Below are 16,563 nucleotides of genomic sequence, written 5' to 3' on the forward strand. Positions count from 1 at the left end.
ATTTAAAAACAAGCAACATCTACCAAATTCTTCTTGTGTTGCAGGGTCTTTTCATACCATTTCTCGCCAAGAACACTTGAATGCGCAAACTCGGAAGTAGGAGTTTACAAGTAGCAATTGAAGGCAGCATTACACTCCACAAAGCAGGCAGCTGCAGCTGAGACGTGGCCCAACTGGTTTCCATACATTAATATTAAGATCCTGTTATGTAACTTGTAGGCAACATAATAGGCCATGTACTGTATGTTCCAGCAAATGCCATCCATTAAATGAAACAGAACACCAGCATTTAGTGGAAAACGTGCCATAAATATGAAGTAAATGGGAGAGTTGATGGTAATGATATGATAATCCCTATATAGTGAAACAATAAGATCAAAACACTGTGGAAAATGCAGAGAAAGTGTCCTTGAGTCAAGTATGGCTCACAAAAGCTTTTACCAACTGTATCAGAAAGGAAAATAAAAACATTTTACTTTGTGCTGATATGAGGTTGTGTTTACAGTTCTTGTGCGTCTCAGGCCAAAAAGGAACATATGTTTGCATGTGCTGCCAGTCCCACAAGATTTTTCGAAGGCTTGTTCTTCAAATATATCACTGTGAAATCTTGTTCCATCAGGCTTTTTATTGTGAAAAGTGACCGAAATGACACAATGACAAGCCTGGAAGAGTTACATTTATGCTATCCTAAGGGATGAAACGAAAGCAAAAATGAAAATGTTGTGTCTTTCATTCTTAGACGTCCGACTCGATGGCTTTGTGCAGAGTGCCTGACCTAAGAGGTTTGGGTTTTCCCATGCCCGGTATTACCAAGGACTGAAAATTCCCACTCCATCTTCTATTGGACTCTGCATCAAAGAGAGTGGGTGGGGAACCAGCCATGTGACAAAGCAGCATCTTGCTCTGTATGTAGGTCCATTAATCACACTAGCAGCCCAAGAATGGTTCTTGGCCTATGAGCTCACCTTACTTATTGTATCTGCTTTCATTTATCATGTAAATCATATTACATTATAGATTTCGGATATAGCTAATAGGCTAGGTAGAGTTTATATCACTCTTTTAAAAAACAACAACTTTAAACTAAGCCCCAAATATAGCATGAATAAATAGGTCATGACAAACAAATTCATAAGCATGAAGGTGATTTCAGGTAAGATACTGACAAACACTGTCTTCTCTTGTATGCCACAGAGTCATGTTCCCATTACAAGGCTTTATCCAGGGGATTAAAGTGAATAAGATACACTTAAGCCACTGTTCCAGAGTCAGACATTACTTTGTTCCTCTAATGGTCAAGGTCAGGTTAAGTGAAGGGTTAATCTGATCCTAAATCTGTGGCTAGGGTTAATTCTACCCCAAGCAATTAAGGGATTAAGTTGAGATTGCATAAGAGTACCATGTACCAGAGCCTTGAAAAGGATCAGTGATGATGAATATTGTCAACTTGACATGACCAGACTGTCTTATAGAAACACTGACAATAGAAGTTATAAGATGCTGTGGTTCAACACTGATTTGCACCTGATCTTGCCATGCCTGTTTTTCTTTTTCAGCTAAGCTTAAAAGAGTTTGTCTTTTAAAGACTTAACCTCTTGTATATCTTTGCAATATAAACTCTTGTATGTTATGTCCTGTCCCATAACTTCCTCCACTGTCTTTTGACAGTTACTCAAAATCTGCCTTTAAACTTGTAATCTTCCAAGAGTGAAATGGCTGTGGATGGCAGACAAATAGAGTATGAGCTGATTCTGTAGAGTTCCACTGTTGAGTCATTCTTCCCCTGCCTGTAATTTCCTTACAGTGCATGGTTTACCAGAAGTTACAACATAAGAAACGTACCCACAGTCATGTGCTCTACATTGTGAAGTCATGTATAATCCCTTATTCATTTGTAGGAAAATGTTACTAGTACTAGGAGACTGTATTGAATGTTGAAATATGAACACAAATCTACCCTCTGAAAAGGCCGAATGATTTTAATATTTTGTGGAATGAAAAGTAATTTTAGCATGCACACATTATGTGTTCATACGGTGTGTTGATAGTCTAAGGGTGAGATCAGGTCAAAGGCTTCATTGTTAATTCATAGTTCACTGTAGGGATGGATCATTAAATCGCAGACCTCATAAATGTGACCATGGTCCCAAAGTCTAAATTGATTTTCTGACCATCATAGCATCTATCCTGTTCCAGATCACTGGAGGAAAAGCTATCACCAACAGCAATGAAAAGGCCATTCAATTCTAAAATAAAGATGTATTGGCAAAAAAGTGAGTAATTAATTCTTAGTCACAGCAAAGAGATCTGTTCCTTTTTTCCAAGTTACATCAACTAACTGAGAAATCCAGCAATGGGTGAGGAATGGACAAGCCAAAGGGTCGCACTGTTTTGACTGGAAGCCAAACGTGGGGGAGTGACATACAGGCCTTTACATTTCTCTGGAAGGTAGTGGGGGCTGGGATGGGGGAGTGGCTTGCATTACCATAGCAACAGATTTCCATGTGAATAACGGCTATGGTGGAGTGTTATGGCGTCTCTCTCAGGCCCACCGCCCAGCCTCCCCTCGCTAGTCTTCTCATGTCAACCTCGTCTTCACGCCTAAAACATCAGCTGCCACGCACTCTATGAATCTTATTACATGACGGAGGACAAAACATTGGGGCCCCTGGAGGCCTAGGGAGCTCTCTGATTGGCCGGTGGCAGACAAGCATGCGACTGTGTGTGCACGCCCAGGGAGACGTGTTATATAACAGGCAAGGTTCCCCCCACTACAAAGAGAACATGGAGTAAAAAACAGTAAAGGCCTGGTCAGATTTGTCCTTGTTTCTGTTTCAAAAATCCTACAGAGCCTCTTCTTTGAAAGCTTTGTCTTGGTGACACAAACATGTCCCAACCGTTCAATCACACACACACACACACACACACACACACACACACACACACAACCAGTTTTATATGCTAAAATATTTTGACTCTGACGCACACAGCCTGCAGAATTCTTGGAAATACTAAAATTCTGTGTGTGTGTGTGTGTGTGGGTGTGTGGGTGTGTGTGTGTGTGTGTGTGTGTGTTGTACATCACAAGAGATATATGTGGATTTTTAAGTTGGGGTGTTTGAACCAAATGTGTAAAGTTCCGCAGTAAAGTCGCACTTCCATAATGCATTCTCACATTCACAGATAAATGTATGCAGAGAGACACTCTGTTCCTCACGGTAGGAAAGCTGAAATAGACCTACAGTACGTCTGGAAAATTACAAGCCCAACGCAAATATTGGTATTTCATTTGCATTTCAACATTTCCCCCAGGCTCCTGAAAGTAAACGGATTGCACTCTATCATTAGCTACAACTGGCTGCAGTTCCAGAATGTTAGGAAAGAGAGTTCTAGAACTTCAACATGACATGGGAATCTGCCTCCTAGTAAGCATGCATGTGCACAGCATGAAGTCACAGGCGTGTGTTAGAGTTGCGGGGGTGGGGGCAAAAGTTTGCTCACGTGTTCAGTTTAGGAGTATTGAGATTTATAATGAGAAAAGTGACACAGATTTTCTTTTTTTAGCGTATAGTTCTCGACCATGTGCCATTGAGTACCACGCCAGCTGATTTCAGTCATTTGCACATGGGGGATATAATTAGTGAAGCCAGCTCCTGTAGTGTGTGGTTGAAATGAAAAACCTGCATACTCTTGGGTCTCAATGGCACATGGTTGAGAAATTTGTGCCTAATCCTGAATGCTGAATTCAGGAAAAGGTTTTATCAATGGGGCTCCAAGTGTCTTGTTCATTTGGTGATCAAACTGAAACTCTGCTACTTTCAAGCTGTATATGTTTTGGCTCACATTTATGGGGAAAAGCCATCTGTGGCTTAACAGAGGGAACAGAGTGTTTTTTTTTTTTTCTCATTAGGTGTTATGCCGGTTCTCTTGCTCTCAGCGAGTCTGTGTTCCCTCCCTCTGTGTACTTGCTCTCTACCTCTGCAGAGCAAAACAACACAAGGTCACCCAGAGGGACAGTAATTACTGACGCGTAGAAATTGAAGAAAGGCTATCAAGCGTGTGGGACAAGACATACTGCTGTCCTCAGGGTTACAGTTTATGATCCCATTCAGTCAAGAGAAGACACCAGGTTGGGATTAATTACCACCGATGTGCTGAAGAGGTCATAACACTGTCCTCATAAGACTCTTCTCTCTGTATGTGCATCAGCTGAATATGGAGTCAGTATGAACAAGCGATTCTAATCCAGATGGTTCAGTGATTTGAGATGTTTTGAGTCGAATCAAGATTACTGCAGCTTCTGGTAGAGTCTCACTCACTTTAAAATGAATGTGAAGGATGGAAGCATCTTGTGATTTTGGAATAATTTATTGGACATTTCCAGTATAAATAAATGTCTTTCCAGACTCACACTCACTGATAATCCATATCCACAGTTAAAGAGTTAAACTCATTTACATTTTGACATTTCATGCCAAGAAACTGCAAAAGAATACGGGCGCACTATTATATAAGCGTCAAGGTCAGGCCACATTATATCATTAATCTGCATGCAGATGTACTTCATTCTGTACACAACAGCATGATCTATTTTCACTGCACTGGCAGCATTCAGTCATACAAAACACATTTCATCTTGAGCAGAACCTTTCTGTAGCGGAGTGATGAATTTGCAGACTAATAACTCCCTTATTGCAAATGCCACCTGCCTCCTATCACATTTCAAATGTCTTACTGCATGACAGTGTTGCTTCAAGCTTCGAACCTAACCCTACAGTGAGGGCTGTTTTCCTTGGTGTTTTTTCAACTTCCTTGAGTGTAAGAATTGAGATCCAGGTAATATTGCCTGTAGCCTAAGGGGAAGGCTCCCGTTAGAAGAATTTGCTAGAGATTAAAGAACCTGTCTATGCTGTGAGTGTGTGAAAATAACAGCAGAAATAAGCAGCGGGACTGAGGTTCTAGAAAAACAACAGATATTGCAAGCCTCTGTCTTGCAAAACAGTGTCTTGAGAGTTGCATTTGTTTTCTGTGGTTCATGTCACATGATGTCTTGACTGCCCAAGGGCCAACCTCGAACCTTCACATGCTGTACTGTAACAGCATATCTTTACGTAACTGCATTTCCTCTTTAGTCATGCAACTGTACACCTCACACACAGGTCTCAGCCTCGCTGAAATGCCATCTCATATTTTTACTTTTATGCTGATACAGCAGGCGCAGCGTTCCACTCCAGTTATGACACAGTACAACACATTGAGTCAGGTTTACTGCTGATTCCACTGGTCAGATCAATAAAGGTCAACTTTGAGGTTACACAGATAATTATATATTGAAGTATCTGATTATGTATGTTAAGCTTTATGATACTATACAGACCTCGAGATCACTTAAATGCATTTCTATCAGATGCTACGTGTAATAAGGGTTAGACACTGCTAGTGATAAGGGCTTTACATTTGATGCTGGACAACTTGTATAACTAACAAATAGATTATCTAGCTCCTATATTTGGTATACCTCTATGAGAACAAAACAAGGGGCATCTCATTCCTTCCAACTTTAACATATATAAGAATCTTTGTGAAGACAGAAATAGCCATGCTGTCATGATTGAAGCACTCCAAGTTGGTCAAATTCCAATACAAACTTTTCAAGCACCATAACACCCTTGTGAGGTTGTTTTGTTCTCAAATGTTTTCCTTGGCATTTTTTCAACTGCCTTGAGCATAAGAGGTGAGATCCAGGTAATATTGCCTGAAGTCTTATTTACACAAAGGGGGAGCTTAGGAGAACTGGTTGGAGATTAAGGAATCTGTCAGTGCTGTGAGTGTCTGAAAATGACAAGAGAAACAGGCAGCGGGACAGAGGTTCTTGGAAAAAAGTTTTATTGTCAAAGCTTGTTTTGTGATTGAAAGAACAGACAGAACTTGACTTTCACTTAGAAAGCAATGCATTCCTTTTACAGAATGTTGAAAAAATACAGAACCACAAAATGTGGTTATATGTAAATGTGGCATATGATGTCACATTTCCCTTTTGTGTTATAATAGCCCCACTGATCTGGTGAGAAACAATATGATGGCATACAAGTGGACAGGAACACTTATAAACAAGTGTGAAAAAATGCTTTTTACTCAGTGTAATTCCCATACACTTACCACCAGCAGACAGAATAAATAAAGAATGTTATGTGGAATAAACAATGCATTAAAAAAAAAATTAGCATTCATCTTCAAATGAGCTGCTCTACACCGCTCTAAATGCAGATGCACCCCCCCTCCCCTCGAGCGATTCCCCTCATATGTCAGTGATTTTAAAAGATTTAAATCTTTCTAAAGTGCATCAAAGGACACCACTTATGTAATATTTTGTAAACCTCTCAATTCAAACTCATTTATTTATTTGATTTTGGCCTTAAGAGGTTGGAATACCTGAATTCTCAAAATCCTTGGAAAATTAACAAACACTTATGAATGCCTTTAAACATTCACATGTTCCGTTTGTTTGGTTTTAGCCCAGAAAACATCGCAACGCTGACAGCGCACAATTCATAGACATGCAAGTCACCTTCCTTTTCATTCTAAAAAAAAAAAGTTTTCAGAGGCCCTGCTATCATCCCTGATAGTCTGACAACCTTCCGCTGACAGACTACTCTTCACCCAAACCCCGAAGCAGAAAGAAAGGGAGTGGCAGAGAGCGAGGGAGGGGGGGGATTGTCTGGCCCGCAATGCGGCTTGGCCTTCACATTCTGCAGACATGGTAGCCTTGCGCCCGGCAAACAGAGCCCTTCCGAATTACACAGAGAAGAGAGAGAAAGACTATGTACAGGCCATGTTTCTCCATTCTCTTTGATCAGTCTTTACAGTATGTACAAAGAATACTCCCGACTGACGCTCGGCGCTCTCAGTTAGCGCGAGCAATGCGCGTTTCTGAGCCGATGAAGTTGAGCATCGTCTGGATAAGCTCTGGGAGATCGTAGTCGTGCTTCCAGCCCCAGTCGTTCCGTGCGTTGGTGTCATCAAAGTTCATTGGCCAACTGTCAGCTGGAGAGGAACAGATAGGCGAGACACAAGTCAATACAGGTGACAGAACAGTTTTCAACATGCCTCAGCTTATCTGATAAATGCCTCTCAGAAAACGGAACTCATAAATAGGAAAGGATGTTGTAAGTTAGCAAACATACTCTGCACCAGGTGGCCGCCATTTTTTTCAATGGCCTATCCACCTATACAAATAGAAAGTTAACTGGGCACACTTACCGATGGCCTGTCGGACAGGGTCGATGTCGTATGTGACCTCCAGATCGGGCAGCTGCTTCTGCACCTCCTGGGCCAGTTCCTCGGGGGTGAAGCTCATGGCGTTGATGTTGTAGGTCCTCATGCTCAGCGTGTCAGCGGGCGCCTCCATCACCTCCAGCGTGGCGCGCAGGCAGTCATCAATGTACATCATGGGCAGCCGTGTGTCAGGCTTCAGGTTGCACTCGAACTTGCCTGTTTTGATCGCATCGTGGAAAATCTGGACAGCATAGTCTGGACAGAGAGGGAAAAAAAAACATGATGTTACACCAACTCTGAAATAAAAGTAACTTTAAAAGACATTACTGCGACTACACCAATACCAATTATACATTAAATTGTCATCACAGTGACAATCCCCATTAAGTTAGCCTAAATCGCTAACCACACACACACAAATATTTGGGGTGAGGTGGAGGATGTGGTGGCTGTTCGGAGAAGTTAAAATATGGGGATGGGGCAGCAAGTTATCCGCAGGCCTAAAAATACAACTACAAGTCATAACAACTCTATGGAACAAGTCAGTTACATAACTAACTTGTGACATGACAGGAGGGGTACAGGAATAGACGGATAAATGAAAATGGAGAACTTGTATATGGCTGAGTTCCAATGGGACCATGTGATGGGATTTCATCCCTCTCACCTGTTGTGCCGCCGCCGGGCTGGGAGTCAGCAGAGATGATTCCTGGGTAGCGCAGACAGCGGAAATCCAGGCCGTAACGGTGGTGGTAGTACTATAGAAGAGCAGACAGGAACAAATTGAGATATTGATATCAAATTCGTCCATAGAGTGGCTATCAAAATGTCCCATCGTATGTACCAACAAATCAAAAATGGAGTTTACAGTATCTAGCAGTCTACTGTGAGACGGAAAGAGATTAATAACGGCATAATAAATTGCTAATATATCTTTAAGAGTAGGTTTATGCGTGATCTTGGTTTTGTGTGGTGAAGGGGGGGGGGGGTCTGAGATCTCACCTCACCCATCAGCTCCGCATGGACTTTGGAGACACCATAGATGGTGCGAGGCCTCTGCACACACAGATCTGGGGTAGGGTTGCGGGGAGAAGTGGGGCCAAAGGCGCCAATAGTGCTGGGGACAAACAGACGCAAGCCGTGTTCTGCTGCGATGTCCAGGATGTTGTGAAGCCCTGAGGAACAGACAAAGGACCTTTAGTCATTAGGACATTTCACTTCAACACATTAGTGTTCTGGTCAAGACTGTTAACACTGACTCCTTAGGCCCAAAGGAGCTGAAGGCAGCCTGTTGGAAGCTCACTCACCGGTGATGTTGACGGCCCGCGCCAGAGGCACATTGGCCTCTCCAACAGCGCTGAGCAGAGCGCTGTAGTGAACCAGCCAAGTGATGCGGTTGTTCACCACGATCTCACGCAGGTTCTTGTAGTCCAAGATGTCGGAGTAGATGAAGGGGCCTGATGGTGAGAGAGATGTTTAAAAATATTTAATATATGTGAAAATGCACATATTTCCCATATCTTTTCAAGTGTTCTTTTCAATTCATCTTGTAGAAAAACTCCTTAGTAAAATGGCAAAATGTATTATTATGAAATATGATGAAAATATTGATTTAATATAGACAATGATTGAATGTTTGAATTTAAGCCTCATCCTCCCATACTCTTGTTTTTCAGGGTCATTGCCTAGCTTTCAGTGGATTCCTCTTCCCTCCTCCCTATTCTTTTACACTCTGTTTTCCTTGAAAGGAATTCACTAACAGGCTGTACTTTTCTGCAATTAACAAGCTGCTAATGTATCGATTTAAGTTTGACTTGCCTATTACATGTTTTTTCTCAGATGTCTTCTGTGTTGGGCAGTGAATACTGCCATATAATGAACCACTGACATGTAAATGCTCATGCAAGTTAAATTTTGTTTACAGCTGGAGGCTGTTAACAGCCACATTCATCACTCCTTTGGACAGCTCATTACTGCTCATTGGCAGAACTGTGTGAATTGATTTGGGAAGGTGGACTAATTTATCAACAACCCTTTCCAAGAGAATGTATTGACTTCCTCTTGACCAGCAGGCTTCAAAAATAAACAAATAAAAAAAAAAAAAATCAATAAAGAAAGAACGGGACAGGTTTGAGTCATTTTTAATGCCAGCACTGTATTTGTCTAATTTGGCAGCTTGACTGAGACTGTGATGCAAATGGCTATGGTACATTTGTAACACATTAACAAATTTCATCAGCCCATTCCCGAACATTATTGCCAAATGTTTTTGAACAGGTCTGGTATTAGTCAGGGGTCTGCCTAATAAAGAAACGGAATGTCCCTTTCTCGTGATTAAAGAGGTTGATGCCAACACACTGGTTTTACTAAATTTGCATGACATCAGATTTAGTAAAACTGATGCAAGTCTGAAACTGCCTAGACCCAGACTTTAGCACATAGCTTTACTGAGTAAAAGTGAGTATATGACTTCACTCACCGCTGTGGAAGACGTGGCTTGGAGGCTTCCTGATGTCGGACAGAATGACGTTGTTGTTTCCAAACCTCTTCCTGTAAGGCAGGAAGTCAAAGTTATACAACCGAAGAGGCGGTTAGGGTTAGGGTCTAAATCTGTTTCTCCAAAGCCTAAACGTTTTAAAGCATGACAGAAAAAAAACTCTTCTTACACAGGCACTTTTCCAGCTGTTGGCTGAAACTAGAATTGTGAGAAGCTAAACACATGGTGTCAATCTGACTGTGAGAAACTCTTACCTCAACAATTTGGCAAGCCCGACCCCAAGCTGTCCAAGGCCGCCTGCAATAGATGGCGAGACAGAGAGATAGGTGATGAAATATATGTCATCAGAGGACATCCCAGACATTAAATCAGCAGCTAATAATCATCAGTACTGGTTTCCATGGAGACTGAAGTAATGAAGGAGAGTGGGCCATATGAAAAAGGTCAAAACACTTGACGCCTACAACTTGTTCTTAACTGGCATCCGGTGCTGCTTTCGTTGCCAACCTTATTATAAATGCTGCTGGTGTTGAATCCCTGCTGAGCACACTTGAACCAGCTACAGTGCATCCTTCACCTAAGCTGGCATGCATGATATAAAGGTCTACGCCCATCGTTCTCATAAATATTGATATGCAGCGCAGGATGGCGTTTGCTCTACTTGCTCTGTTTGTTTGCAGTGTATAAAAAGTGTTGTAAATTCTCCACCGGGATGTCACCCACCTGTAATGAGCACCTTGGGGTGGTCTGTCTCTGAGAAGGACACAGAGTGGAAGCTGGCGTCGGACGTCACCTGTCGAGGGGAGAAGCTGATGTTGCGCACCGCCACCGTGAGGGGCTGGCAGCCGCACCCTGGGGTGCTCAGGAGGGCCTGCTTGGCCACCTTGCTGAGGGTTCTGACAACAGGCATACTGTTACCTGTGGAGCAAAAGGAGAGGGTGCGGACACTTTCAGTATTCATGCATTTGGGTGACATCAGTGCTATACAATTCCCCATTCATTGATGGAATACAATGAGTCAAGACTTTCTTTTTGTTGCATGAACTGATCAGAGCAGAAAAACTCTTTTATATGAGTATATTACCGCCAATCTATTCATCACATTGCAAGTTTACCCTTGGTTGTAACTGTTTTGTTAATGAGGAAGTCCTTGACTCTTAACAGATTTGACTGCCATCGTCTGGTCGCCTTATTTCAATACAGCGTTTCATGGCCAAGACATGTGGTACTGTGTGGATCATGTAGGCGTCTTTCCAGACCCCAGGCGCCAAGCGACAGACAGGCAGCATGATACAAAGCCAAATGATTCAAAGAGAGCATTGGGCACTGTATGAAGACACCGGTGCATGCGGACAATTTACATCTACAAAGCTTCCACAAGCGGCTGTGGTAACATGAAACTTGAAAGCAGATCTCGCAAAAGTGACATATCAGTGAAAATATTCTGAGATGTCAGCAAGGAAGAACTGGCACGTATCGTTTCAAACAGGTTCAGACAGATGAACTGGAGCGCAATCAACGCAGTTCAGCTTTTCGAACTGCGCTTCAATCGCACGGTTAACATAGCAGCCTATAGTATATTTACTAGTAAGGAAATGCGACTTTTATACCTTACACTTTTTTGGATACATGTGCATTTTAACCATTTCCGCATCATATTAAACGAGCAAACACACGCGCCACTAGATACGAAACCATGCAACAAAAAGCAGAACCTGCACATTTAAAGGTGAATAGCCTAAATGTATTTAGACAGGTGATGTTCCCGGCGCAGCGCTAATCTGATGAAGAGCTGTCTGTCTGGGCGGTTTACTACATTTGTTCGCCTTGTAAGCGGCTTTCAGTGAGCGGACTCTACTTTTGCGCCACGCATCACTTTTAGAAGTCTACTTACCGAAGGTGCGGGGCAGCTTCCCAAAAAGGAAAGAAAAGATGAACTTGAGAGTATTTATACGGCCCTGCCTTCAGCGACAGCCAATCAGAGAGAGAGGGCGGATAGAGCCATACAGTAGCAGATGAAAACAGTGCTGCCAAGCTGAGGCTGTTGAAATTGGCAGTAAAAAGCCTCGACATACTTGAATCAAGGAGGTTTTGGAGTAAGGGCGCAGCAGGTAACTTAGGTAACGCCTCGGTCATATTTCGTGTCGAATTTATTAAAGAAAAAATGGAACATTTCCTTAATTGGGTATGGTAAAATATGGCACATAGGCTATAGCGAGTGAGTCCAAATTCGATCTTATAGTTTGTATTATTATAGTGGAGAGCAAAAATTGCCAGAAGTCTATTTGGATGCCATAAAAATTGATGACCTACGTCTAATATTATATTACATTGACCAGATAATATATCTTGTCACTCATAAGTAATTTCTCCACTTGTCCCCATAAATTAACTCGATAAGCGTGTTTGGAAGTTTTGGTGACTAGATGCAGGTCTTTGCAATAGGTTACCGTGGGGTTTAGCGAACAGACACACAGCTGTCACACAACATTAAAGCACAAACAGCAAAATAGACTATAATTAGTTATAATCATACTACAATTATATATATATATATATGGAAAAAAAACGTTCGCTCCAATGCCAGAGGCTACAGACGGCTGGCACATTTTTGCAGCCAGACTAAAGTTAATAGAAGCACCAAATGCCCGCGATGCGCACTGACCGAGCGCCCTCCTCACTCTATTTAATGTATTCACATGCAGTGTGTTGAGCCAGCATCGTTTAACGTGCACATCACGTAAGCGGGTTGCGTAATAGGGGGCTCAAATCATATAGGTTCCCCCTGACTTGGTGCGTGTCACGTTGGCTCCTTCAGATTCAATGTCTGTTTTTTTAGTTAGTTTCTTGAATGGGGCATAAAGTCGTTGACCGATATTTAGAGCGGCTGCTGTGGTGACTCATTTTGAGGCTATATGGTTGGTGAGCTGGGGGACAAAATATAGAATAGGCTACTGAATGCATGAAGAAAATATGGCAGCCAGCATCAAACTTAAAGATAAAAAAACATCTAAAGTGTGATGCTGGCGGTTATTAATTCTACTTCATACATTCTAAATCCATCTCATACATGCGCGCCCATACGGTAATAGGCTATTTCCCTTTGGATGTAAGCCTATAATCAATTTGATATTAACAGTCTATTCAGTAAGTCTTTGAGACACTATAGGCCACGTATCCAGACAAATGAAACCAGACCAGTGTGCCAGGGTAAAATGACTGTTCTTGGCATATGGCCTGTCCCCACTACGTCACTGCTTCAGTAGCAGCCTAGTCAAATTCACCATGTGATAACCGGTTTTGACCAAAAAAGTGACACAGCATCTCCAAAAATATAGCTTTGCATGCATTTCCTATGCACAAATGATAGATAGAAAGTGTAAAATGAGCATATAGGTTATGGTAAAATCAAATAAGCACAGAGAAGCCTGCGGATAATTGTAATTAAACAAATGAATGACTGCACATATTAAACAATTAAATCGACTTTTGACAAATTAATTGATAACTAATTTAAGATTAGATTAAAAGTAGAATAATATAGTAAGTGCAAAGTGAACAGTTTACTCACCAATGAATAAACGAGATTATTAGTGCAAAAAAAAAACGAGAGTCCCCTTTTTCCTGTCTGCCTCGTGTGATGAGATGCGTCTTCCTCCTCCTCAGTTGGTCCTGTAACTACTGGGCTTAGCGGTCTGACGTGACACGTGTGTACTGTTATCTCAGTCTAGTATTGCATCAGCTGCGTCCTCAAGTTATATATCAGCGGCCATCTGGTTTCACAGGAAGCCGGCTTTCTCTCGGATTGGAGGAGCCTCGGAGGTGCGGTCCTCCCCCAGAAACCACTCCCACCCAGCGTCACTGACACCCGGCGCCCTGCGCAGTGCACGAGCCTCCACTCGCTGGCCGTTCAGTGTGCAGACCACAAGGACGCGTTGTCTCCAAAACCCACTCCAAAAATGTCCACGGAGGTGTGCGGGTGGTCCTCATAGGGAGATGGATATGGGCGTGATCAGTGATGTAGTGCAAGGCGTAAATAGATATGTTGGTAAACTATGAACGCCACTAGGTGATCATAAGGCAAACAACCGACAATATAAACAAAAATCAATTAGACCCACATATTTAAGAACATTATTTCATGTTTTGTGTCTCCTTTAAAGACCCTATCATCATAGCCTATAATTTATAGGCCTACATCAATTTGATTGTACTTACAATTGTGTATATTTGAGCTTTGTGTCATAAAGTTGTATGTCAGTCTAAGGTGGGTAAACTGTAGGTGGGTGAACTTTAGGTGATGGTACAAACAAATCATTCAAGTTTGTTTTTTTTAATTCCTTGCTCCAAGAAACACATCAAATATCACATAAAAAAAACCAAACATATTTCTTATGGACTATATAAGGTGTTGAAAACCCCCAGTATATCTTACTTACCAAGGAGATTATACTTTTTTCAGGACGGCAGGAGTTTATACAATTGAAAAAAGTTAAATATTCCTAACTTTTTATCACAGCCAAATACCCTAACCAAAAATATCATTGTAATATTCCTATTGGGACATACTATGTGTTTAGTGAGTTTATAATGACCTTACCATGCTTTATGGTATTTCTTTTGATCTACTATGGCATCACTATTATTACCATAGGATATCACATATAATTTATAGTTTAGCTGTGATATTAGTATAGTATCACTCTTAAATTAATTATAGGGTTTTAAAAAATCTAGGATATTAATATGGGTATTGCAAAAACACACTGTAGTTCAACAGAAGTCACGGCTGCCTTTAACCTGACAACAGGCACGACCACCCGAACCAAATAACCTCACGTGTCTATAGATAGGCCTACACTACTGTGAACGAATCAATAACACATGAACACTAGCGGTGAGAGGGTGCACTCCACCTAAAGCAAAAGAGAAGACAAATCTGATGCTACATCGTAAAATATTTGAAGAGACTTGACACCAAAGCAGTATGTCTGTACTGGCAGTTCTTGTGCTACGGCAGTAAAAGTGGGTGCAGAGGTGACATCTCACTGCCTCTTCGATTTCAACGTCCCACTTCCTTATAGTAACTTCGGAGCACCCATTCATGTTTACCAAGGGAAAGGAATGAAGTGTGCGTTTCCACACCCTCTGTTTGACTTTGAGGTTTGTTTGCATTAGATAGAGGTTGGCCAAAGAGGTTGACCGTATCTCTGAGGGGAGCAAGCAGAGGATGGGCTTAAAATATATGCTGGCATGTGAGTGGTGGATTGGTGCACACCCCCAAGCCTGTCATCACTGGAAAGGAAACAAGTCCCTCACTCAAAAACAAGACAAGTTAATCAGTGTTGTAAACTGACACACTTTCTCAGGAAACCAATAAATCTGTGTGGAAAATTCCATCCATTTCCCCAAAAATCAAAGACATACTTTTGTTTTTGAGACGGCTTTATGTTGATGAATGACTCTTCATTGCCAGGCAACATGAGAGGAAAGGACACCTGATACTGTAAGATGACACAGTGGGATGTCGGCAGCCTAATAAGCAAACTTCATCTGGGCAGTGAAGTGAAGAAAACATGCTCATCCCATCCTCAAATATCACTGAGGTGCTCTTGAGCAGGGCGCTTAACCCCCAACTGTCCAGTAGACTACACAAAAGACTCAAAGACTGTGGCACTACTGGGCAGCATACATGTTTGTTTGTCCTCCCCCTGCTAGTCCTAGAGACTGTTGTTCTAAATGTGTTCTCAGTCAATGTGCCTGGTTAAATCAAAGCCTGTCTACTGTTACCAGCAAGTAACATAAACCCTCATTTCCTCCGGACACTTGAGTGAGAGTGTAAACAGTCCTCCATTGTTCCAAGAGGCTGTCAACGCAACCTGTGCGATTAAGTAAAAGCAAGGTGGTCGACCAATCAGAGGGGTGACACACATGAGACCAAATCAACATGGACAGGACAGCGAAGGCAGCTCTAAAGCCACGGGTTGATGCTCTGTAAACACCAGCTACCATCACATGCCTCCATGGAGCAGCTGACCCTTGGCTATTTATTCCTCAATCGCTTCATCAGATGATACATTCGTCATAGTGAGCGCAACACATTTCGGGAGGTGGGAGGGGGGGGGTTGTTTAGCAATCCTTGGAAACCAACAATACGGGACAGGGCATGGTACAAGAGAATTCGCTCCTGGCTGCCGTCAGCGGTGCAGAGCTCGCCCTGCTGAACTGTGGCCTGTGGCCCACGTCACTGGGCAGGGACAGACATGTCAGCAGGACCACAGGGGATTTTTTTTTTATTTTTTTTTTTTAGAAATTTTATATAAAATCCTGATGTAAAACATATATTTTTTGCTTTTAAAAAGATCACAAGCATTTCTCATATTTGTAAAATGTAGTACTCATTCACGTGAGTGCAAATATTTATAATGTATTTAAGTTGTAATTGAAATGAAATTATTTGCAATAGTCAGTGTTTAGTCAGTTTACTCATTTATCATCTTGACAGTAAGAAACTGAAAAAAAAAAAACAGCTGTTGTTTGCTTTAGTGAGAACATATAATGAGACAAAAACTTGCACAATAAGCACAAAATAAAATGTCTTTTGTGCAATCATCTTTTAATGGCTTAAAACAAAAAAAATAAAAAATAATATTTAACATAACGTTTGAACAGTAATATCACTCTCTAGACATCAGACCTGTCACCAGTGATAAAAGAAATTAAATATTCATTTTTAATTTCTAGTAAGGCATTGCACTGATTCATTTAGTACAAAAAGAAAGTGACAGGGA

At 41.7% G+C, this 16,563-nt stretch overlaps 1 protein-coding gene across 2 annotated transcripts; it reads right to left on the reverse strand.

Moving 5' to 3' along the window:
- Window positions 1–5,875: 5,875 nt before the first annotated feature.
- On the reverse strand, window positions 5,876–13,505 carry tdh (L-threonine dehydrogenase). Of its 2 annotated transcripts, none has more exons than XM_071902301.2 (9): window positions 13,344–13,505; window positions 10,496–10,690; window positions 10,027–10,069; window positions 9,755–9,825; window positions 8,583–8,732; window positions 8,278–8,450; window positions 7,943–8,033; window positions 7,261–7,530; window positions 5,876–7,044 (listed from the first exon to the last, which is right to left on the reverse strand). In XM_071902301.2, the coding sequence occupies exons 2-9, from the start codon at window positions 10,680–10,682 to the stop codon at window positions 6,905–6,907; spliced, it is 1,125 nt and encodes a 374-aa protein (XP_071758402.1). In that variant the 5' UTR covers window positions 10,683–10,690; window positions 13,344–13,505; the 3' UTR covers window positions 5,876–6,904. The 2 variants fall into 2 exon arrangements, with proteins under 2 accessions (XP_071758402.1, XP_071758410.1); XM_071902309.2 differs by lacking the exon at window positions 13,344–13,505 and adding an exon at window positions 11,667–11,680.
- Between the last annotated feature and the right edge of the window lie 3,058 nt (window positions 13,506–16,563).

This window comes from Centroberyx gerrardi, chromosome 18, assembly GCF_048128805.1.
Source record: "Centroberyx gerrardi isolate f3 chromosome 18, fCenGer3.hap1.cur.20231027, whole genome shotgun sequence".
In the NCBI taxonomy this organism is placed as follows: domain Eukaryota; kingdom Metazoa; phylum Chordata; class Actinopteri; order Beryciformes; family Berycidae; genus Centroberyx; species Centroberyx gerrardi.

Excerpts from the sequence above, each read along its gene's own strand:
- tdh (XM_071902301.2), bottom strand. The coding sequence starts at position 10,682 with ATGCCTGTTGTCAGAACCCTCAGCAAGGTGGCCAAGCAGGCCCTCCTG. Across the intron at positions 8,733-9,754 it reads AAGCCACGTCTTCCACAGCG|GCCCCTTCATCTACTCCGAC; the intron begins GTGAGTGAAGTC and ends TCTCACCATCAG. Across the intron at positions 7,045-7,260 it reads CCCTGTCCGACAGGCCATCG|CTGACAGTTGGCCAATGAAC; the intron begins GTAAGTGTGCCC and ends GTTCCTCTCCAG.